General features: G+C 39.8%; 2 protein-coding genes and 1 long non-coding RNA gene across 5 annotated transcripts; 1 reads left to right on the forward strand and 2 right to left on the reverse strand.

Moving 5' to 3' along the window:
• Positions 1-4,431: 4,431 nt before the first annotated feature.
• On the reverse strand, positions 4,432-7,132 carry LOC120743183. 3 transcript variants are annotated; one of them, XR_005698091.1, is made up of 5 exons: positions 6,858-7,132; positions 6,390-6,455; positions 5,876-6,031; positions 4,747-4,839; positions 4,432-4,446 (listed from the first exon to the last, which is right to left on the reverse strand). It is a non-coding gene; the product is annotated as an uncharacterized LOC120743183 (long non-coding RNA). The 3 variants fall into 3 exon arrangements; XR_005698090.1 differs by having other exon boundaries at positions 7,014-7,112; XR_005698089.1 differs by lacking the exon at positions 6,858-7,132 and having other exon boundaries at positions 6,390-6,508.
• Positions 7,133-14,158: 7,026 nt separating this feature from the next.
• LOC120743213 (GTPase IMAP family member 8-like) lies at positions 14,159-15,976 on the reverse strand. The gene is made up of 2 exons (XM_040046790.1): positions 15,967-15,976; positions 14,159-14,815 (listed from the first exon to the last, which is right to left on the reverse strand). The coding sequence occupies exons 1-2, from the start codon at positions 15,974-15,976 to the stop codon at positions 14,193-14,195; spliced, it is 633 nt and encodes a 210-aa protein (XP_039902724.1). The 3' UTR covers positions 14,159-14,192.
• A 155-nt stretch (positions 15,977-16,131) lies between these two features.
• Positions 16,132-17,001, forward strand: LOC120743214 (GTPase IMAP family member 7-like). The gene is made up of 2 exons (XM_040046792.1): positions 16,132-16,181; positions 16,310-17,001. The coding sequence occupies exons 1-2, from the start codon at positions 16,163-16,165 to the stop codon at positions 16,999-17,001; spliced, it is 711 nt and encodes a 236-aa protein (XP_039902726.1). The 5' UTR covers positions 16,132-16,162.
• The last annotated feature ends 6,883 nt before the right edge of the window (positions 17,002-23,884 follow it).

Consider the following 23,884-nt stretch of genomic DNA (forward strand, 5'->3'; position numbering starts at 1 on the left):
CTGAGCGCCGGTGAGTGCAGCATCTTCTCGGATCTTCTACCTGGCGATTGCTGCTATTTTAATTCCCCACGTATGTTGGGCCGAGGAGGAGGAATAGCTACGATCTTTAAAAGTCATTTTAAATGTAAGCAGCTATCAACCCCGTCATTCACCAGCTTTGAACTGTCTGTGTTTGAGCTGGGCTGCTCTCACACAGTGTTGTGTGCGGTGGTTTACCGGCCTCCAAAATACAATAACGACTTTGTGAGTGACTTTGCCGACTTTTTGGCTGAATTTATGCCAAAATATGATCGTGTTCTTATTGTTGGGGATTTTAATATTCACGTGTGTTGTCCCGACAGGCCCATGGCAAAGGGCTTTTTAAACCTTATTGATTCGTTTAATCTGGTGCAATGTGTGACAGGTCCCACACATGAACGTGGACACACGCTTGATCTTGTTTTATCTCATGGTTTTTCTGTTTCTAACATAGAGATTTGTGATGCTGTGTTTTCTGACCACAGTCCTGTGATGTTTGAAGTTCCTCTTGCCTGTGCCTCAGTTAAAACTCGCGCTGCTGCTCAGCGCTGTCGTGTTCTTAACTCCTCCACTGCTGAACACTTTTCAACAGTCTTTGACCAGTTCTGTAAGATCCCGGATTTTTTATGCAGCCAGACTGAGGAACTGAGCTCATGGTTTTATTCTACCTGTCGGACTGCTTTGGACATTGTGGCTCCATTAAAATCCAGACTGCCTAAAACTAAATCTGAGCCCTGGCTGAACGACTTGACCCGAGCTGTCAGACGCGATTGCCGTCGAGCTGAGCGCAAGTGGAAAAAGGACAAACTACAAGTGTCATTCCAGATGCTGAAGGACTGTTGGCGTCAATATCAAAGAACTGTAAAAGATGCCAAAAGAAAACACTTATCTGACATTATTTTGTCAAACTGCCACAACCCACGTGTTTTATTTAATACTATTAACTCTGTTCTTAATGCACCATATACTGACTGTATTGAGCCCTCAACAGAAGCCTGTGAAAATTTTTTACACTTTTTTATCGAGAAGGTCTCCTCCACAAGGGCTCAAATCTCTTCTCATGCTCACGACCTCTCAGTCTCTGCTTCCTGCTCTGCTGTCTTTGACAGGTTTGAGCCTGTGACTCTGTCCTTTTTAAATGAGACTGTTGGTCATCTTAAGCCTGCTGGGTCTCCAAATGATGCTGTCCCTCCTCGACTTTTAAAAGAGGTGTTACCTACAGTTGGTCCTTTGGTGCTTGAGCTGGTAAACCATAGTCTGATGTCAGGTGTTGTCCCTAAAGATTTTAAACATGCAGTAGTCAAACCCCTGATTAAAAAACCTGCTCTTGATCCTATGGTTCTTGCAAATTACAGGCCTATCTCCAAACTACCTTTTCTTTCCAAAATTCTTGAAAAGGTAGTTTACAACAAAATAATGGCCTTCCTGGAAAAGCAAAATGTTTTAGAGGTTTTCCAATCTGGTTTTAAACCCTTTCATAGCACTGAATCAGCCCTTTTAAAAGTTTTTAATGACATATTTTTAGCGACTGATGCTGGGGACTGTGTTGTTCTTGTGCTTTTAGATTTGACAGCTGCGTTTGATACCGTGGATCATGCCATTTTATTCTCTCGTTTGGAGCACTGGGTGGGCATTAGGGGCACTGCACTGGAGTGGTTTAGGTCCTATTTGACGGGGCGAACTTTTTGTGTCAGCCTTGGTGACTATGCGTCGTCCTCCGCTCCCCTCTTGTGTGGTGTCCCACAGGGCTCAGTTCTAGGCCCCCTCCTCTTCTCTTTATATCTGCTTCCTCTTGGTTCTGTACTGAGAAAGCACAACATTGCTTTCCACTTTTATGCTGATGACTGTCAGATCTATGTCCCTCTAAAGAAAAAAGGCAGATACCTTACACAGCCATTACTTCAGTGTCTCGATGATATTAAGGCTTGGATGTCTGCTAACTTCTTAAAATTCAATGATAAAAAGACAGAGGTGATGGTTTTTGGTAGCCCCACTGAGACCCCCAATGTGTATGTAGATTCCCTGGCACAGTATGTTAAGCCAACTGTCACAAACCTGGGGGTCAAAGTGGACTGTGATCTAAAGTTTGATAATCAAATTAAGGCAGTGGTAAAATCTAGCTTCTTTCACCTCAGGCAGCTGGCAAAAATAAAACCAATTCTTTCACGGCAGCACTTTGAGACAGTGATCCACGCCTTTGTTAGCACTCGGCTGGATTACTGTAATGCACTTTATATAGGGGTCAGTGCATTATATATTAGTCACCTACAGAGGGTGCAAAATGCCGCAGCTCGTCTTTTAACTGGCACTCGAAAGTTTGAGCACATTTCCCCTGTTTTAGCTTCACTTCACTGGCTGCCCATTTCTTTTAGGATTCATTTTAAAATTCTTTTATTTACTTTCAAAGCTCTCCATGGCCTCGCCCCATCTTATCTCTCTGAGCTGCTACAGCCTTATACACCCACCCGCTCTCTCAGGTCAGCTGATCAGCTGCTCCTGAAGATACCCAGGACTGGGCGTAAACTTAGAGGAGATCGTGCTTTTGCTGTAGCAGCTCCCAAACTGTGGAATGAGCTTCCTTTAGAGATTAGACAGGCCACTTCTTTACCTGTTTTTAAGTCACTCTTGAAAACCCACCTCTTTACTTTGGCCTTTGACACCACGTGAGATGTTGGTTTTTATATTTATTTTTATTTTATTTTAGTTGTTTTTAGGTGACTCGATGCTGTTTTATCTTGTTTTGTTTTAACATAGGGCTGTTTTAATTTTAATTTTATGTCTTATGTGATTTATTTATTTAATTTGCTGTTTAACTTACTTTCTGTACAGCACTTTGTTCCTGTGCTGGGTATTTTAAAGTGCTTTATAAATAAAATTGGATTGGATTGGATTGGACATTCAGTGAGCATTTGTGTAAACTCAGTCCAAATTAAAACACGACAGCTCATTAGGGCAGGGATAGCTCAGTAGGTAGAGTGGTGGCCCCATGATCGGAAGGTCGGGGGTTCGATTCCCCTGAACAGCTACCCTGAGGTACCCCTGAGCAAGGTACTGCTCCCCAGGCGCCCAATGGCTGCCCACTGCTTCACTGAGTGAATGGGTTAAATGCAGAGAGGGATTTTCCCCACGGGGACCAATAAAGTACACTTTCTTTCTTCTTCTTAGGGTTAGTAATTAACAGTATGTAGACAGATGCAACATCAAGACTTTAAATTAAATGTCTGTATCTGCCAGAAATAGAAGAAAAAAACATTGAAGACCACATAACACATTGATAAAATGACACTTGAGTTATGCACATGTGATGCTAGTAAGGTCTGTGGAGTGTTTTTTCTTTTAGTGTCTAAAATGGATAGCAAAGTTGCTATTTGCAATGATTGCTTAGGGTCAGTCCAGTAACACAACACCAATGAAGTGCTTTCCTTTAACAATGCAAAGTGAAGTGTCCACCTCAACAGCCACAATTAAAAAAATTAATGTAATAATAATAATAATAACAATAATAATAATAAACAGTCCACTGATATTAGCAACCAAAGAAAATTATATCACCATCCCAAATAAAACTTTAATAAAACATGCCAACATTATGGTCTAACAATAAAACAGCTTGTCAGCGTTCAGTTTTTTGCAACAGCACAGCAGTAACCATTTAACACTTGCCACTGTCAACGTTTATTTTACCAGTGTTTGGGCAAAAAGCTTGAGTTGTAAACATTTTAACATGGAAACAATTGTTCGTCTTTAAAAGTCTGCAAAATATACATTCATCCTGTATTCCTAACTTACCCTTATTCTTAGTATGTATTGCAATTACCTTTACAATGCACACAATGTAACACAAACAGAATATGAACATATTTCCACCTCATAACAATATGCCTTGAACACTAATATACACACCACCCTTCAACATTTCTGGTGCAGTATCATCTCTCAATTAAATCCTTTAAATCTCAATACTTTTGATGGTCTCTTACTAGCCCCCCCCCCCCCCCCCAAACTTTTCAAAATTTCTCTTAAATGTAATTTTCCCTTTATCTGTCATTTTCAACAAATTACCATTTTATTCCCATTCAGCCTCCGAAAAACTTCTGTCCATCTGACAGAACATTCATCATCCAAATTAAGGGTTGGCTTATTCATTCAGTTTATTCTTGAGCATCTGTACCTTGGCCAAGAGTCTGCTGACATACAGATGAAGAAAGAGCTTCTGAAGTACTTCAAAGAAAGCTTTCAGTCTCGAGGTTAACTGAGATTCATATATCCCACCCATTAAGAGTGCACATGCAGAGGCCAGGTCTTCCAGGTCATGCAGAATTCCCTAGATGGTTATACCCACATCGGCGGGAGGAGTGCTGGCATCAGCTCTTTCGATGGTGAAGATAGCAAGGGTAATTTGTTTCAGCTCGTTCTGAACAGCTGTAGCTTAGACACAAAAACATAGAAAAACGGCATCCAGTTTTAAAATTTTTTTCTTAAAAAAGAGCCAAAGCTACCCTTTAATGAAGTAAACACAATATTAGGAACATGCACCCCAGTGCACCAATATTTTAGACTACAGATTCAACAATAAATATAAATAGTTTGGGTATACAAGAAGATTCCCCAAAACATTTAAACAGGTTCAATGCAAATTACAACAACAAGAACATTACAACATGCAACAACATTAGTTATTCAAAATTTGGTTTAATACAGATAAAAAACTAAACTAAGATTACCAACCAATTATTCTTTGAAGAGGATGCTTGGGTCTTCATTCAGGTAAAAAGGTAGTGCCCTGAGGACACACTCCCTCCCCTTTTCAATAGTTTCCTTCTGTAGAGAGTGGCAGAGATACAGGAAGAGAAAACAGAAATACTTTAGGATGACACAAACTCACATTATACGCAAAATGAATGTCACGACCTGCGGGATCGGCAAGGCACTGGTCAGAATCTCCCCACTCCTAGCCCCCCTTCTTTTCTCTTTTTCCTCTCCCTCTCCCCTGTTTTGCCGGGGCGGAACTCATGGCGGGTTCACGCCCTCGGTCCACGCCTTCCCGGATCGTGCACACCTGGGCCTCATCAGACCAGCCGGTATATGAGAAGGAGATCAGCTGTTCAACGCTGGATTGTTGTGAAGGCTCTTGTCAGTACACACCTAGCTCAAGTTTGCCGTGCCTTTCTCTCAGAGACTTAACGTGTTCCTTTGTTCCTAGATTCCCCGGACCCGTCCCCGTGTTTCCCCGTGTGGAGTGTGGAAGGAGTGACAGGTCGCTAGCGGAGTGGAGAGAGGCTGTTCTGAGCACGTGTGTGTGATTTCCCCGTTTTCCCTGGAGCCCTGGACCCCTGCCCCTCACGTCTTGTATATAGCACTAACCTCGCACTGTCTGTACATACACTTGGTGAAGATCTGTAATAAACAATCTCTGTTTGAACGCTACCCAGGAGTCCTGCGAGTGGATCCTCTAAGCAACTTGTGACAATGAATGACATATCCACTGCACAGATAGACATGTACACAAGACCAACTAATCATCACATGGACATGAATAGTTAACCTGTTGGGCAGGGTTTCCACCACATTATATATGTCCATAATGGAGGTAAAGACAAACTAATACATCATCTTTTTTGTATTCAAAAACTGATCTTTAACATAAAAACATTCACTTATGGTTTAACCCGAAATTGAGGGATTAGATTTTACATATGTTTAGGTAATTTTAATTTTCCAAAGTTTTGAGTACCAAACTTTGTCTTGCTTAATATAAATGTAAGTAGCTACACTGTGCAGCTACCATACACTAGCTGTTTAAATTTGAAAGTGATCTTATTAGCCATAATATTTTGCTACCAACAGAATAACGCACCTGTGTGGCAGGGGCCAAAGTTTGTCTAATTTTCTTCCCTGCAACGCCTCCTTTTTTCTTGAAGACTTTTATGAGCTGGTCAGTGTATTGGTCAAGTTGTGTAAAAAGCCTTGGAACAAGTGGAGCAGTAGTAATCCTCACATATTCTGCTTCCACCTGAAAACATGTCAACAAACACAACATACTGTACTGTAGATATACATACTATATGTACACATATACATACTTTATAACTAAAACTAATGTAGAAAGACCTCATTAAAGCTATAATTTTAACACAAACATTTACACAAAATGCTAATGGAGCCATTACAGCTTTTATTGTTATTTATCAAGTTCCAAAAAATATTGATCACAGCTGATCTGAAAATAATTTCATGCCTCAGGCCTTTGAACTGCAACCTTTATAATGGTTCAGATCTGGAGAAGAAATAACAGGGGCATGGGATGGGTCACTAAAGAAAACTCAAGTTATAAAACAGTTTTGTTTTTAAAACTATAACAGTTCACATACCACATACAAGCTCAGCAGTACCACATACACCACATCAGTATAGGAGGGAGCAGGTAAAGGCAGGATCTGAGATTTATAAAGTAAAACAAGAAATTCATTACTTAATTTCAAGAAGCAAATTATTGATTTAAAAAATTAAGTGTGTAATTTAACAAACTGTAATTTATAACTATGTTGATATGTATAACTCCGCTAGGAAACATGCTGTATTTACAGATCATTTTTACATAATACTGATTACTGATAGAGCAGAACAATGGTGTCACAGTGGCTTTCGCCCTTGACTTTTTGGATTTTAAATGTCACTTTATGCTATCCTTGCGATCCTATTCGATATTTATGACTCTCGGATTACAGAAAAGGAATCCCAAGAAAGCAAATGAAAAAATAACCCCTTGAAAAAATAACCCCATGAACCCCTGTAGCTAATCCCTTAATAAAACAAAAAACAATAAAAATGTTTCTTACACAGTCCACAAAATAAGCATGTCCAGGACCCAGTAAAACTAATGTAGAACAAGCGCACGCAAACGATATAACATGTCTTGTAAGACAAACGCAAAATATAACCATGCTCAACATGTAGATACTACACAACATAGTCAAAGAAAAAAGGGGTCTTACCTCTCAAAGAAACAGCAGCTTGGCGCCAAAACAACGTTTTTAAGTTAAATTTGAAGTCTTGCGCATGAGCAGGCACAAGCCGTGAAACCTTCTTGTTCTGCGCGGTTTCATTACAACTGTTTTTGCATTACTGCCACCTCGTGGATATACAAGGTATATCGATCCTAATTGACTTAACTTAAGTGTTATGCCATCAAGTAACACATTAGTATTATGTACGTTGAATAATAGACACAATTACATAGACTTGATTAGAAAACATATGTTAACTTAACAAAAACATATATTTTAAGTAAAATGAAAATAAATAATTAATATACACTGAACAATCCACCTCATTCATTTTTTTGAGTGTATCTAAATATAAAAATTAAAATAAAACTATGTGAGAGTGAAAGTATGTGTATGTGAAAGAAGAATGTATGTGTGTGAGAGTGAAAGAGTTCAGATCAAAACACAAACACTTTTTAAATTGTAACATCAAATCAGACTAAATTTTTATTTATTTAGATTACATTACTGTTGGCAACATGTCGGCAAAGTTATGTGACATTAGTGACGTTTGTACTAACTTGGTTTTAAAGCCTTTACTTTAAAATATACGCCGTCCAATAGCTGAGCTTAATCTTACAGAGAATGATCAAAGCTCATGTAGAAACAAACAAACAAATGAACAAAAGATTTTCTCCTTCATTTCTGTCAAACAATCCTGAAAGGTTTCCAGCTGTTAGTATCATGGTTGCCAGGCAACCTGGGCAGCGCAATGTAGGCTAGACCGTCCCATTTCACAAGCCTCGCACTTCCGGCCTTAGCGGTCTTTGAGTACGCGGCCCTTGAGGATCGTTGAGGCTGCGTACTTTAAGGCTGCAGACCCTGAATTGGGATACAGCCAAAGAAACAGGCTCTGTGTTTTGCCTTATATGCATCCACAGCTGTGCCACCAATTTACTCACATGGACTCTACTAACCTATCAGAAGCTTCTTCAGCTCAGAATGGAATCGTCTGGAGTTTTCTTCTTAATTAACAATAAACTTAGTGTATATGTACTCCTACATTTGATGAAAGTGATAAAAAATAGACAGCTCCGGCTCTCTTTATTCTGACATTTAACTAACTTAAAAGATATTTCAATATTTATTTATCCAAAACAACACAAGTTTACTCTAAATTGATGTTGTACAGTAAAAAAATGTTCTTGTGTTTTCCATAAAGTGTATGTAAATATCTGGTTTAAACTGTGAATATCCTGCTGTGTATTGAAGTTCCTCTTGTTTTGCATAGAAATATACTGAACAACATACAAAGCATAATATATAAAATAACAGCTACCTGAGTTTTTGTCTTTGAAAGAAGCTCCTTATGTCCATTCTTGTATATCAGTGCATTACTGAAACAGATTTATTTAGCCGTGGAGGGAAACAACTGAAAATATGAAATAAACACACGTAAGCTAAGACTCTCTAAAGAAACAGCATTGTTGTTGTTCGGCTTTTCATTTCGCCATTTGTTGATTCACTTGAAGAGCGAGTAACGTAATATTGGTCAAGTGATCAGTTTGATATCAATCTTTCGTGATACACCGTCATATTTACATTATTTGTACAGTACGAATGATTTGCTTTGGTACCTGGTCAAACTTCAGCTCTCCTCTGTCTGCCTGGCTCCGTTTCTCCAACAGTGCACTCGTAGGCAGCAGCTGCCCCGCCCGCTTAGTGTCTGAGCTCGGATCATACCAATATTAGGGGGGATTTACGCACAGTCGTAAATTCCCACAGTGTGCATTATGTGCTTCGAATATTGTGTGTAGTTTTTGTTTTATACAGTTGTCAGCCAGGCATCTAACTATGAAAAAATTACTCTCCAAAAGACCCCGGGCTTCTGAAAAAAACAACCCGGGCTTAAGCACAGTAAGCCACCCACCCGCTCCGCCACTGCTGCCATGTGTGTATAGGGCTTTTGGAAATTACACTGTGGGGTTGTGCATGAATAAAAATCATGAAAAAAGCTTGAATAGACTATTTTTTTTTAATAGAATTATTATAAACAGTACCATGATTGATCATAAAAGATGCAAGATCAACCATCTATCTGATGTCCTCACTTGTCAGTCATGCTTCCTACTACACCTGCCTGTGAACTGTACAAACAAAGTTGTAGCTGTCTTTACCCCTGACTGTACTTTAAAAGAAAGTCAATTTGCATTTTCGCTTCAGAATCAAAGATGTAACTCAAGTCTTTGCATTCATATGTAGCAGTTCAACATTTCTACAGAATCACAAACCATTAAGTGAAAAAATTAAACAGCCTCCTTTAGTTTTACAAATTGTTTCTCATCAGTATGCAGTCTCCTCTCTCCAACAGAGGAGAGACTTTTCCTACTTAACTTACATAAGAAAAAAGAATACTAAATGTATATGTTTTATATCTATAGGAATATTTCATGAGACTCATATGCTTACTAGTAAGCATTTACTTATTAATAGCCAGTTTTCAAATTTTCCTCATCAAACACGATTTTATAAAGTATGAATCATATGAGACATGTACTGAATTCAGTTAAGGTATTTCGACTTAGACTCCACAGTGTTCTTTTTTATAAAGTGCTTTACAAACCTGAATATTATGGCTAACAGCTGGATTTTTCAATTTGAGTGTAGGTGACCACTAACTGCTAAAGAGACAGACAGTGAAAGTGGACAGTAAATCCTTGATTAACATAAAACTCATTGCTGCAGCCAGGGGCAGCAACAAAGTGATGCCCTTAACCTGATTTTTATTTTAAGTGTCCTTATTTTCCTCTGAGTTATCGATTCTATCACTAGTTAGCTAACAAAAACTAGTGTAAGTCTATTAGCTGCAACCAACCAACCAACACTGTGATGTAATGTTCTGTTCTGGCACAAGATGGTGCTACAAAACTTTAAGCACTTATTTGTTAAATCCAGCTTCACAGGCAGTTTTTGAGTGCAGGGCTCCACTGTGTAGCATTTTGTATCCTCTTTAACCTCCTAGGACCTGCGTCCACATATGTGGACATCATATTTTGGGTTATTTAGACCAAAATACTGAATTTTGCTCTACAAGGGCCTGATATCCACTTACGAGGATATTATACTGCTACTGTTCTACCAAAATGTAAACGAATATCCTCATATGGCTCTTATGTAAAAAAAACAAAACAAATCTGGTAATTCTTTGTTTTTACATTCATCGGGTCCTAATCAGCCCAAATATCAAAGAGAAATTCAAAATGCATGTCGTGGAAGAGTTCGGGTCCTAGGAGGTTAAAGTACGTGGAGTGGAGGCTGATTGGCCTTAAGAAGGTGGGTAGAAAGATGACTGGACTAGAGACTAGCGTGGGAAAGTAAACCTTAGATTAGCCAACAAACAACTAGAAAGCAGACATGGAACTACAGATCTTCCTTAAGATCTGTAGTTCCCAGATGATTAAACATGCAAATATTTTGCTGGTAATAACTGAAATGAGAACAGAAAATCAACAGCCTATTTATGCAAGATAATTCATAATTTTATTGGGAGGGGGGGACGCCCCTGGCTATAACTGTGAATGTCTGATGATTGTCTGTCTCTATGGGTTTGTGTGTGCAATAGAGAGGGTGTACCTGCCTCTTGGTCTATGACAGCTGTGATAGGCTGCAATCCCCCTGCAAGCCTGAACTGGATAAGCAGAAGAAAATGTATACATGTATGGCCTACACACTTATTTTATTTCTTTTCATAGTTTTTGCCATTCCAAATACACAAACATGATCTAATACAGTTGATAAATTTCATCTAAAACAGTTGATCTTTTTCTTCCTCCTTTTCTTCCTCTGCCTCTCAAATTGTATGTTGTATATATATATATATATATATATATATATATAATGTTTCCCCCCCACACACACACACACAATTCTTTTGCACATGTCGAGGAGCGTGTCAGGCTACATTTCACTGTGTGTTATACTTGTATAACTATGCATGTGACAAATAAAGAACCTTGAACCTTGAATCCATTGTTCGATGAAAAAGAGGAACAAGTGTGAGATGTTGAATTAAAGAACTGGCATCTGAGCTATATTGAGTTTAACGTTTGCCTCCTGTGGTTAGCTTTATAAACTGAATTAATGTGCCAAATGTGTGTAATTGAGAGAAATGTGCTCTCTGGAAATTGTGTGTGAGTGGAAATAGTTTGTCTTCTTTTGCAATAAAAGAGCCAAATCAATAGACTGAGAGGCTGAGCAATTCCAAGAGGGAAGGAACTACAGAGAGAGGAGCTAAAGCATTTCATTTCAGAAAAAGAAAGGTCCATCAAAGAGAACAGTGGTTTCTTGAAAGTTTTTTGATTTCATTTCTACATTAGCTGCAGTGCTTGCAAATAGAGATTGAAAATGTGACGTCATTCCGGGGTAAAACTGCAAAGGATTGTAGGTACGAATGGCAAGCGGTACTAGCGCACGCGGGCTTTCACATGAAAACAGTCACACAGCGACAAAAAGAAACACAAATAATGGCAAGAAGCTGTTGTATTATTAACTGTGATAACCGGTCGCATGACAGCCACGGGAAGCCGACGGGTAAAGAGATTGGTTTTTTATCAGATTACGTCGTGGAAGAGAAATTGTTTAAGCCATGTTTCCGAAGTAACAAAGAGCCGACGGATGGCCTGGATTGCAGCCATTCCAAGACCAAATATAACGTCCCAGAACACTCCAGCTCACATGTTAGTCTGCTCCAAGCATTTCCACAAAGGTCAGTCTTCTGTTGTAGTTATTACGTAATTTATCATAACATAATTGTTGATGTAGGTTACAAATAAGTCTTATATTGATTTGAATTGAATTCGTTGCACTATGCTGCTTTGTTCACTGTGGCTTTGCGGGCTAATGTTTGTTGTGTTTTGTAGGAAAACCAGCCTACAAAATGCTGGAATGCGATCCAGACTGGGCGCCCTCTATCAACCTGTTCATACAGAGTTCAAAGCTGCTACCACAGCGAGATTTGATCGGTTAAGAGAGAGAGCGATATCAAAACAGCCATGAAAAGTCCCGCATATATGTGCCCAAGTGTTGTACTGAAGCAATCAAGTGATGAATAACTGTTTTCCAGTAAGTTGTTTGCAATGTTGTTGTTTTTTTTTGCATTGATTTTTTTTTTTCCACCGAAGCAGCTAATAAAGCATAATTGAATACAATTTTGCCTCTTTCTTGCAAGATTCTATAATAGAATGAAACTGTCACGATTAGTGGAGCGGACTCAGGCGCAGACCACAAGTTTCTTCAAATCAAAAGTGAATTTATTTACAGTGTTCTCCACGGTTATGGATATATCGATCGATCGATAGATATAGATATAGATATATAGATAGACACACACCGGTGTCTGGGGAAAAGGGTCCGGGGTTCCAGGGAGGGGAGATTTCCATACAGCCCTCGCAACCACACACAGCTCCTCTTCTTTCCTCTATCACTCTTGCTCACACTCAGTCACCGTGCACAGGGAAAACAGGTCCAGGGGAAATCTATACACAGACAGAGAAACAGTTAGTCTCCTGGTTCAGACGTACTCACGAACAAACTTTGCAGCGTGCAGGACGACTGACACTGATAGCTCAACAATCCAGCGACAAGTAGAGCAGACTCGCCATCTTAAGTAGGACTCCAATTCTCATAATCAGCGGCAGGTGTGCTGATCATCTCCAGGTGCGTGGTCCAGGAGCAGGAGCCCATACTGAGCTCCGCCCCGGCAGGAGAAAGAGAGAGTGGGAGAGGACGAGAGAGAAAGGGAGAGCAGAGGCGAGAGAGGAGAATAAACAAAACAAAGCGCCTGACTGCTGTCAGCTGGCGAGGTGCGGGGACCATGACAGAAACAACAATGCCAGTTATAAATAAAGACAATAAACAGAATGAATTAGGAAACACTTATTTTATTTCTATTGGATCTGAAAATGTTGTGTAATACTACAACCTGAAACAACAATTAGGGCGATCGTGGCTCAAGAGTTGGCAGTTCGCCTTATAATCAGAAGGTTGCCGGTTCGAGCCCCAGCTCGGACACTCTCGGTCGTTGTGTCCGTGGTCAAGACTCTTCACCTACTGGTAATGGCCAGAAGGGCTGATGGTGCGATATGGCAGTCTTGCTTCTGTCAGGGCATGCAATCCATTCTGATTTAAACCAACTGTATATTTCTGTACATTTAAGTATTATGATTCATATTGCCACATTCAGTGACCTTGTTTATAGGTAATTTCATTGTTTAATCACATTGAAATGTTCCTAATTTAATGTTTAAAAGCACTTGAAAAAGGCAAAATCCCATGTCAAATTAGGGCAACAAACTGTATTGTCATTACTGAAAAACAAAAACAACGTATTTTTATGAGAAAGTTATTTTCTGTTATTTGATGGTATTATTTTGGCGCCCCAGCTGCCGGAATATTACCGTTTTTCTAGGATTTTTTTTAACAGTGCACTCTGTATGCTTGTATGGGTCTGATCCTTTCACTCCTATAATTTTTTCCTCGTACTTTTTTTTTTTGCCTTTTCGTCAAGTCTGTCTTTGTACGGACCTGCCGTGTTCTCCGTCGTTTTGTACATAACTGTTTTTGGGGACAAATAAAATGCAGGTATTGATTAAAACCGCAGAATTATTGATTACCAGTGCTGGAAATGCTAGCGCTTGATGCAATGTTTTGATTTTGCTGCCACTCGTACCTACAATGCAATGCGCAAAAGTCACGTGGTCTGTCAATCTCTGTACATTTTCTATTTCACTGAAAAATGCAAAATACATAATAGAAACTCCATGTGTGCTTCATGTATGCTGTGTTTTTGTTTTTAAGCAACCATGTGAAGGAAAACTTCACATACAGTGCAGTTTTGTGGAAAGTGGAAGGTTCAAGAAATGTGTCATTAAAACTGTTGTGGGACGTGTAACAAACAAGCAGAGTAAATTTATCAATTTTCTTAGTATTGATAACCCATGTCATGAATAAGCTACATTAACACAGGAAGAAACTAAATACATTCACCAATTTCAACAAATACTTCATTTACAAATATCTAACCCTCTGATTAATTTTTAACTGGATATTTCAGGACATCATTTAATGATTACCTCTTTATCGTCTTACATGAGAAATCATTTGCAAGCCCTTTATTGTGCTGATCTGAAGTTATCGTTTCTGCCTTATGTCTAACATTCTGATCACTGTGTCCATCAGTTTTTCTCTTTGATCTGAGTCTGATTTGCTGTTCTCAAAAGCAACACACCTGTTGCCACATTTTTTAATTATTTCCTTCAGCTTAGGTTGGCATGAATTCAAAAACTCCTCCAGGCTCATTTCTGCATGTTCCAGGTCGTCTCCTCGGGTGAACAGGATGACTGTTTGTTCACTAACTGTGTTCCCAAATGATTTTTCTAACCTTTTCAGTATGTCTCTCTCACCATCTGTAAATCTGCTCACATGCATAACGAGAAAATAGACACAGGGTCCTGACTCACAGAGCTCTTTACACTGTTTTACATGTTTCTCCTTATCTGTTGATTTGAGGTCATCATCAAATATGTCTGGAGTATCAATCACACGAACATGTATGTCATTTATCTCTGTTTCTGCCTCCTGACACTTTTCAGTGATCGGCTTCGAACTGGGTTTAGACATGAAGACTTTCTTTCCAAGGATGGTGTTTGCACTGGCACTTTTCCCAGTCCCGGACATTCCCAGAAGAACAAAGTTCACTTTGGTGCTGGTGAGCTTTCCTGTTTTAATGAAAAACAAATTATAACTTGCACTGACTGCACAATTTTAATCTGAATTTAAAGTTTTTACCTGCCACATCTTTAAACTGTTCTTTGAGTCAGTGAAGGGTTCTTGGCTATATCTGCCACCCTCTTTTTGAATTAATTAACTACCCTTCACTGAACACACACACACACAAATACAAATAACATATTTGTACAAATAAGATATTTGTAGGTTACCCATATTCTCTATCGGATTTTGGGACTCACGGTCAATAGCAGGCCTGTAACATAAAAGATAAACTTATAGGCAAGGCAAGGCAAGGCAAGGCAAGTTTATTTGTATAGCACAATTCAACAACAAGGTGATTCAAAGTGCTTTACAGAGACATTAGAAACAAGAACAAATAAAAAGCATGATTTAAAATTGATTAAAACAAGCAAAATATACTTTACCAGGTAACTGTGAATTAGTGCAGCTCTTAAAAATGTTTATAAAATATTTTTCATGATGCACAAAATATCGTCAGTTTTTAAATGTCAACTTCTGGCATTACCTCACAGTTGAGAGAGTCAGACCTCTCTCTGCAGCCAGTTGGTCCAGTTCAATGAAAAGCTGCTGAATGGTACAGGATTTGAAAGAGTAACATCCTGGTTTGTATCTCAAAGGGAGCACGACTGTGAACTCATCTCTAGGTTTTTTGGTTTTCCTGCTCAGATCTTCTATCTGTTGTTGCACATCTTCTCCTGAAAACCCATCCTCTACCACCACTAAACACATGTCAGGGTGTGGGTTCTTAGAAAAGAGCAATTTATATTCACATTGTATGTCCAAGTCTGGTGTATGTATGAACTCATATATATGATTTTCATAAAGTCCCATATTTTCATCTATATTTTCTTTAGATAGCTCAGATAAATCTTTGCCCAGGATTTGGATAATTAGCGATTTCTTTAAAGACTTCCCATTGCCCAAGATGACGACTGAAATCTTTTCTGTAAAAACAAACAAAATTCCATTTTTAATATAGTTCAAACGATCAGAAGCAGTTTTAGAGAGTTTGTGTGTCACCCCATTTAAATTTTATTCTAAAATAACTATTCTGCATGCTGTTAATTACATCAGTACTTTTCACTTTAACCTTTTCTCTTAATAAGTTACACAGCAAATATTCGGCATTCAGAAAAATATTGGGAGAACTTACGGTGGGACATGTTTCTTCATCTAGTGCCGTGAAATGCTGTGGTGTCTGCAGGCTGTGCTGCTCTCTTCCTGTATTATATGGAGCTGTTATGTAAATATTGGAGGTGTGACAGCTGTGAAGCTATAAACAATGAGTTGAACAGTAGCTTTAACATTTATCTGCTTTATTTGCTCTGTGACAACAGTGAAGACAAAACATGGCTTACTTTACTTCAGGTAAGCAAGAGCTTTAATCTTCTCTGATTATAATTAATCTCCTTTGAAAAGTGTCAGTATGTGGTTATTTTCACTAGGGATCTTGTTACACATTTTCAGTTAAACTGTAGTTGTAATTTGTGTTTCAGGTCCTGATTTGAGGATTGTGATGATTGGAAAAACTGGTGTCGGTAAGAGTGCTGCTGGAAACACCATCCTGGGCAGAAAAGATTTTAAATCTTGTCCGTCTTCTGGGTCAGTGACTGAGGTCTGTCAACAACGTGTGACACAGTGGGGTAACAGAAAAATTTCTGTGGTAGACACACCAGGGATCTTGGACACTGGAAGATCAGAGGATTTCATCAAACAAGAGATTGTGCGATGTGTCAAAATCTCCTGTCCCGGTCCTCATGTGTTCCTGCTTGTTGTCCAAGTCGGTCGATTCACCAAAGAAGAGAAAAACTCAGTGGAAGCCCTGCAAGAGCTGTTTGGCCCACAGGCTAACCAGTTCATGATTGTGCTGTTCACTCGTGGTGGTGATCTCGGAGGCATGACCATACAGCAGTATGTACGTGATGCTGAGCCAGGGCTTCACCATATCATCCAACTTTGTGGAAACAGGTTCCACGTGTTTGAAAACACCAGCCGTGACAGAACCCAGGTCGTGGAGCTGGTCAAGAAGATTGACAACATGATGGCAGGAAACAGGGGCACATGGTACACAGATGCCATGTATAGAGAGGTGGAGGCTGGCCGAATGTTGGATGAACTTGAGTGTAAAATCATTGGTGCCCTGGTGCAACGTATCCGAATGTTTCTCTATGTACTTTCAAGACAGTAATGAAACATGACCAGTGTGTGACCATGGATGAATATCAAAACTTTCAAAAACATTTACAGTGTAGAAAGACATGAAATAGATGCATTAATAATCATTTTACCAATTGTATTGAGTTTTATTGAGTGCCCTCTTAAAAAAGAGAGATTATATAAATGCTAATACAGGTTGTGATATCTGCCTCTTACTTCTTCTTTTACTTTTTTTTGTATCTGTAATCATGGTAACCAACTCTTGCCCTATGACAGCTGGAATAGGCTGTAATCGTGACTTGGATAAGTGGGAAAGATGAATGGATGAATGGTGTAATCATGGTGATTTTATATTGTATGTTATTTTATTCTCACTGATGACTTAAAAGTGACAGCCCATCTAGTTTTCTCCAGAAGAACTAAAGTACACAGAACTGGTTCATATTTATAATTCTGCTGATGGCAGATAAATTATGTGTATTATGCATGTAATTTACAGAGGGATCAAAATTAGACCGTATTAGATTTAAAGTTTGATATTAAAATGCTATTGTTGCACTCAATGATTTAATGAACAATTTGATCTGCTTATTTTGAATAGTACATTAAAAATTATCAAGAAATATGAAAATCCTCACTTGCATTGGTTCAACTGCAAAAAGACTAGTGACAAAATCCAATCAAAGCTAAGTATTAATAAAGAGACAATAAAGAGGCCCTATTACTATTCTGTGAATCAGAGAAACCATGCTGACACCTTGCTTTTTAACAGTGTAACCCACGGCTCTGAGTCTAAATGAACACAGGAGTGTGTATTTTCTGACACATTTTCCTTATTTTCCTATCTCTCCTTAAAGGAAATCAACTGTAGGATGGCCTGTAGTTTTGTCTGTGAAACAGAGATATTTGTAATCCACTGTAATTCTGGAAATGAAAGACAATAAACGGAATATAAAAACTACTTTGTTAATACAAATGTACAAACAGGCCCTTAACCTAAAACAAAATTACACCATTTTAAGTCATGGTTACAGAGTTTTTTCAAGCAACCTCTTTAAAAAGTGAATAGACTGATGATCAAGAATGCATCATGGCATTTAAATACAAATCTTAATGGAGGTGCTTGACTGTTAATATAAATTGCACCCAAAGGTACTACAAGTCTATTAAGTGCCACTTTACTACTAATAAGGTGTAAGCTGATGATAATATGAAATCTGTACAATTTCTCCAGACAAAGAGAAATTGTAAAATTGTAAAACTGCAAAACCCAGACTCATCAATTAAATTGCTAGATGGAGAAATGTCACTTCAGAGTGGACTTCAGAGCAAACTGAGCAAACAAAATTCATTTCTGCGTACGAGAAATGTATTTCAATGTTTGTGATTATCTATATACACACACAATAACAGCCCCTCTCGCTCAGTTGTTAGCATTTGCTCTTGCTCAGATCTCTTCTGTGTGTCCTCACACACATCTGCGGACACAAGCAGAGACCACAAGTCTCTGCTGGTTAGTTGCTCTGTCTTCCCTGTCTGCTGTATCCCTGTGTCAAGTCCGCATCTCTGTGTTATGTTTCCTGTTTTACTTCCATGTCTAAGGTTCATGTCTTATGTTCATATGTCTGGTTTTGCTTCCCCTGTCTCGTTAGGCCTGATTTGTCTCTGCTGTGTTTCCCTCCTGTCTCTCATTCCCTGATTGCTCCCTCTGGCTGTGTCCCAATTAAGAGACCGCACGCTTGAAGTACGCGCACTACGTACGGTGCGTACTATAAGTACGAGAAGTGCAGAATTGAGAGGCTTGTGAAATGGGACGGTCTAGCCTTCGTCGCGCTGTTCAGGTTGCCTAGCAACCACGATACTAACTGCGAGAAACGTTTCATACAGCTTTGTTTGACAGAAATGAAGGAGAAAAAAATGTTTTGTTGGTCATTCATTTTTGTCATGATATCACTTCGATTAGTTGAGTATCTGAGGCTGAGATCACGGGACAGTAAAACATGATTGTTGGGCTTCATTTCTGTGCTGAACAGTCATTTCAAGATCAGTTAGTATATATATATATATATTACAGGATGTATTACAGCAGTGAGCTTGAACTCTGGGTCAAAGATTCAAGTTGCAGATATTTATATTTCCTGTCACCTTAAATTGTCACTCAAAGACAAGTATCTGTGACAGTGTATATACAGATGTATTATACATAAGAGACAAATATTGTTCATTTAATATGTTGGCATTACTAAATTTGGCGCAATGCTTACATATATGTGTAAAAACAAAATGTACAAGCTGTGATAACTGTTTCTGATAAAAATGAAGAGTAGACTGATATATGAAATATTCCTTTATTGGGTGAGAAAATCAGACCATGTCATAACTGCTTTAAGTCACACAGAATAGATATCAGAGCCTTAAACAGGCTGACTTCTGCTAAATGGGTCAAACTGGGCAGAAAGTCTACAAACACATAACATCCTTATAGAATATGATGTAACACTATAGATCAACTTACCTCAGAATATATAAAGCATATAAACAATTACAGCAATATGATGCAACAAACACAGCAGCTACTGATCCAAAATACTCAAAGCTTCATAGAACTGAAACCAACATTTATTTTTAGCTCCATTCTGCTGCTGATACATACTTTAGGTTTCTGAATATTAAACTTGTTGCTGCCTTTCATAGTGTGTAACTTGAAGGCCCTGAGTACTTTCTCCCACACTGGAAACACTGGGATGATAACATTATTTGAACATTACCTAATAAGACTGATTCAGGACAGTTAGTTATGTTAAACTTTCCTAGCAGTCCTTCACAAACAGGGAACCGTCTGTCTATTCTCTCCATCTGTCAGCTGCTGCTGGCTCTTCCTCCTCCTCTTCCTCACACACTGCTGAGTTTGTCCTGGTGGATCATCAGGGCTGCAAAGCCTCACAGATGATGTGCAGCAGTGTGTCCCTCAGTCTGTCCTCACTCTGGACACTTGCAGTTGTCACACATGGAAATCAAATGTATGATAAGCTGCAGGATTCAAACACAAGTGTAACTTATAAACACATGTTCATACTTTTATTCCACAATCAGAGAGAAAGAAACAGAGAGAGTGCAGGACAGACAGACAGGTGACAGTCTCAGGTGTACACACTGCTACAAAACAGCACCAGAGAAGGAGGATTTAGTGTTTGTGTTATTACGAGTGCTAAACAAGAAGAGTTCCCAGATGGTACAGTGGACACATGTGTGACTCCTGTGATTAAAGCATCTTTCTTTCAGTTTAAAGAGTGAACCGTCAGCTCATTCAAACACAGCATGACTTCTCCGAGGTTTGCTTTATTAAAGTCTCCTGCTACAGTGAGGGCTGCGCCTGGGTCCTTGTTTCGAAACGAACTCGGCACATCATGTAGTTTGGACAAAGTCATACCTGTGTCCGCTTGGGGTGGGATGTAGACCACCATGGCGATGACTGAGGTGAACTCACGGGGCAGATAGAAAGGGTGGCACTTAATGCTCAGGAATTCCAGATGTGGCGAGCAGTCGCTGGAGAGAATAGAAATGCTCCTGGTATCCCACCACTTTCTGTTTACCATGCAACACACTCCTCCACCTTTGGTTTTGTTTGAATCTGCCGTCCTGTCCGCGCGGAGCACAAAGAATGAATCTGAAGGAGTTACGGCCTGGTCCAGCACAGTGGGGGTAAGCCATGTCTCCGTGAAGCTCTTAGGTCATTGAGCTTGTTCTCCAGCAATTGTACGTTGGCCAGTAGGATGCTGGGCAGTGGTGCGGGATGCGCCTGCTGTCTTAGTCTAGTCTAGAGCGGCGCGGTCAGGAAAGCGTCTGGACGTGGCTGCGCCATCTTGTTAATATCTTATTAATATCAAGATATAATAACAATATCGTGTTAATATACACCTGCATATCATCTGCATATAATTAGAAAGCAATTTTGTGCTTTCTTAAAACAGTTCAAAAGGGCAGGATATATAGGGAAAAAAGCATAAGTCCAAGTATTGGTCCCTGTGGTAGCTCACATGAGACTAGAGATGAGGAGGATCTGAAATCCAAAAGACTGACACAAAACATTCTCTCAGCCAGGACCTAAACCACTGCAGAGCAGTACCATGAAAGCCTATACAGTGATCCAAGTGAGATAGTAAAATATTGCGATCCACTGTGTCAAATGCAGCTGTTAAGTCTAGGAGAACGAAGACCACATGATCCCCTGCACTGTAGCCAGGTGGATGTCATTAACAACCCTAAGCAATGCAGATTCTGGCTATGCAGAGATTTAAAACCATACTGAAAATTATTCAGAGAGCATGCTTATAAATTTTAGCAAAAATTCCAGATGAAATGCTGGTATTAGTAATGTCTGTTAAGGTTCTCAGTCATCCAGGTCATGCTAGTCTAAAGAGCTTAGAAAGAAAAGCGTCTGGACTTCTTCAAGTTGCTTGAAGACATTTCACCTCTCATCTGAGAAGCTTCTTCAGGTCTAAGGTCAAATGGTGGAGAGTCCTAGATTTAAGTCCTAGGGGTGTGTCCAAAAGGGTCATGAACCCCCTGTTGATCCTCTGCCTAATCACAAGAGCCAAGGTGTGAAAACGAGTGTAGGTCATAATCAGCCAAGGTTTCGGGTGAACCCGCTGTGAAAACTAGCCCCACCCTGTCATGTGATTTCCTGAGGTCAACAGGCCCAGGATGTGAGTGGGTGTTAAGGTGTCTGGGAAGGGATCTCAAAACTGGATTATAGATGTCAGACACTTTGTGTCGTAAACCACTGCCTCTCTTCAAAGATGGTCATTCACAGTGGACATAGATGGCTTCTTTCACTCCTCTTTCAAACCAGCTGTCTTCATTGTCCAAAATGTGAAAATTTGCATCCTCAAAAGAGTGAGCTTTGTCCTTTAGATGCAGATGGACTGCCGAGTCTTGTCCCGTCGAGGTGGCTCTTCTATGTTATGCCATGCGTTTATGAAGTGGCTGTTTGGTCTCTCCAATGTAGAGGTCTGAGCATTCCTCGCTACACTGTACAGCATATACTACGTTGCTAAGTTTGTGTTTAGTTTTGTTTTTGGGATGAACCAGTTTTAGTCTGAGTGTGTTGCTGGGTCTGTAATGCACTGAGATTGTCATGTTTGGAGAAGACTCTCCTGAGTTTTTCTGATAAACCGGCAACATAGGGGATGACATTGTTGTTGCGTTTGTCTTTGTGATCATCCCTAGTTGGTGTGTGATCTTCTTTTCTGTGCCGATTTGCTGACTTGATGAAAGGCCAACTAGGATAGCCACATGTTTTAAGAGCCTCCTTAACATGTGTGTGTTCCCTCTTTTTTCCTTCCGGCTTAGAGGGAACATGTTGGTATTAGTAATAGCAAGAATAGATGGACCAGGAGTAGCAATGACCTCTTTAAATAATCAAGGTAGAACAACATCAGTTGGGGAAACATTCAAAGCAACACACTCTGCTCAAGAGAGGTGAAGAAGCGAGTTCAGGCAGGGTGGAGTGGGTGGAGAGGAGTCTCAGGGGTAATTTGTGAGAGGAGGATAGTCAAAAGAATGAAAGGGAAGGTTTACAAGGTAGTGAGACCTTGTAAAGAGATAAATGGTTTGGGGCCAGTGGCACTAAAAAAAAAATACAGGAGGCTAAGTGGAAGGGGCAGAATTTAAAGATATTAAGATTTTCACTGAATGTCACCGGAAATTATTAGAAATAAGTACATCACTGGGACAACTCTGGTTGAGTCAAATTTAGGAGAAAAACTTAGAGACACAAAGCTCAGTACTGAATATGGAGTTGCCATGCAGGAAACAAGAGGTAGATGAAAGAGAAGATTCATTTATGAAGCAGGACACGCAGAGGGTTGGTATAATAGAGGAGGATGCTAGTGATAAGGTAACATAGAGGCAAATGAGCCAATGCGCCAGCCCCTAATGGGAAAGAAAGAAGAAATTTTTCATGTCTGTCGGCCACCACGGCAATCGGACTCATGTCAAAGGGAGATAAGGCAGCCTACAGAGAAGAACTCCTGAAGTTAGGAGCATGGGGTTCAAAAAACAATCTGGGACAGAACACTAAGAAAACCAAATAGGTCATTGTCAACTTCAGGAGGCACAGCACTGACTTAACCTCCCTATACATCAACCGTGAGTTTGTGGAGAGGATCCACACCTTGCGATTTCTCAGTGTCCTCACCTACTCCGACATCTCCTGGCTACCTACATCACAGCAGTTGTCAAGAAGGCCCAGCAATGGCTGGACTAACTGAGGGTCCTCAGTACGCACAACTGGAGTCCAACCGTCTTCCGCTCATCCATTGAGAGCCTCCTGACATACTGCATCACATTATGGTGCGACAGTTGCGCTAAGGTGGATACAGTGAGACTTTAGAGAGTAGTTAAGGTAGCACAGAAGATCTTTGGCTGCCCTCTCCACTCCCTGATGGACATTTATACCTCCAGCTGCCTCGGTAGAGCAACAAACATCATCAAATGGTAAATGGCCTGTATTTGTATAGCGCTTTACTTAGTCCCTATGGACCCCAAAGCGCTTTATACTACATTCAGTCATCCACCCATTCACACACACATTCACACACTGGTGATGGCAAGCTACATTGTAGCCACAGCTGCCCTCAGGCGCACTGACAGAGGCGCCCCAGGGCAGCTGGTCAAGGACAGCTGGTCAAAACCAGGGCTGGTTTTGATCCACAGTTCTGCCGCAGAACTGTGGATCAAAACCAGGGCTGGTTTTGATCCACAGTTCTGCCGCAGAACTGTGCACCTTGCATATGTTTTTTCTGCATGTCTGCACTGGGTAGGAGTTGCTCTGAATCTCATTGTACATGTGTAGTTCAATTCAATTCAATTCTAATTTATTTACAAGAAAACTATTAGAAATCAATCAAAAA

Source organism: Simochromis diagramma, unplaced genomic scaffold, assembly GCF_900408965.1.
Source record: "Simochromis diagramma unplaced genomic scaffold, fSimDia1.1 OVJJ01000707.1, whole genome shotgun sequence".
Lineage (NCBI taxonomy): Eukaryota > Metazoa > Chordata > Actinopteri > Cichliformes > Cichlidae > Simochromis > Simochromis diagramma.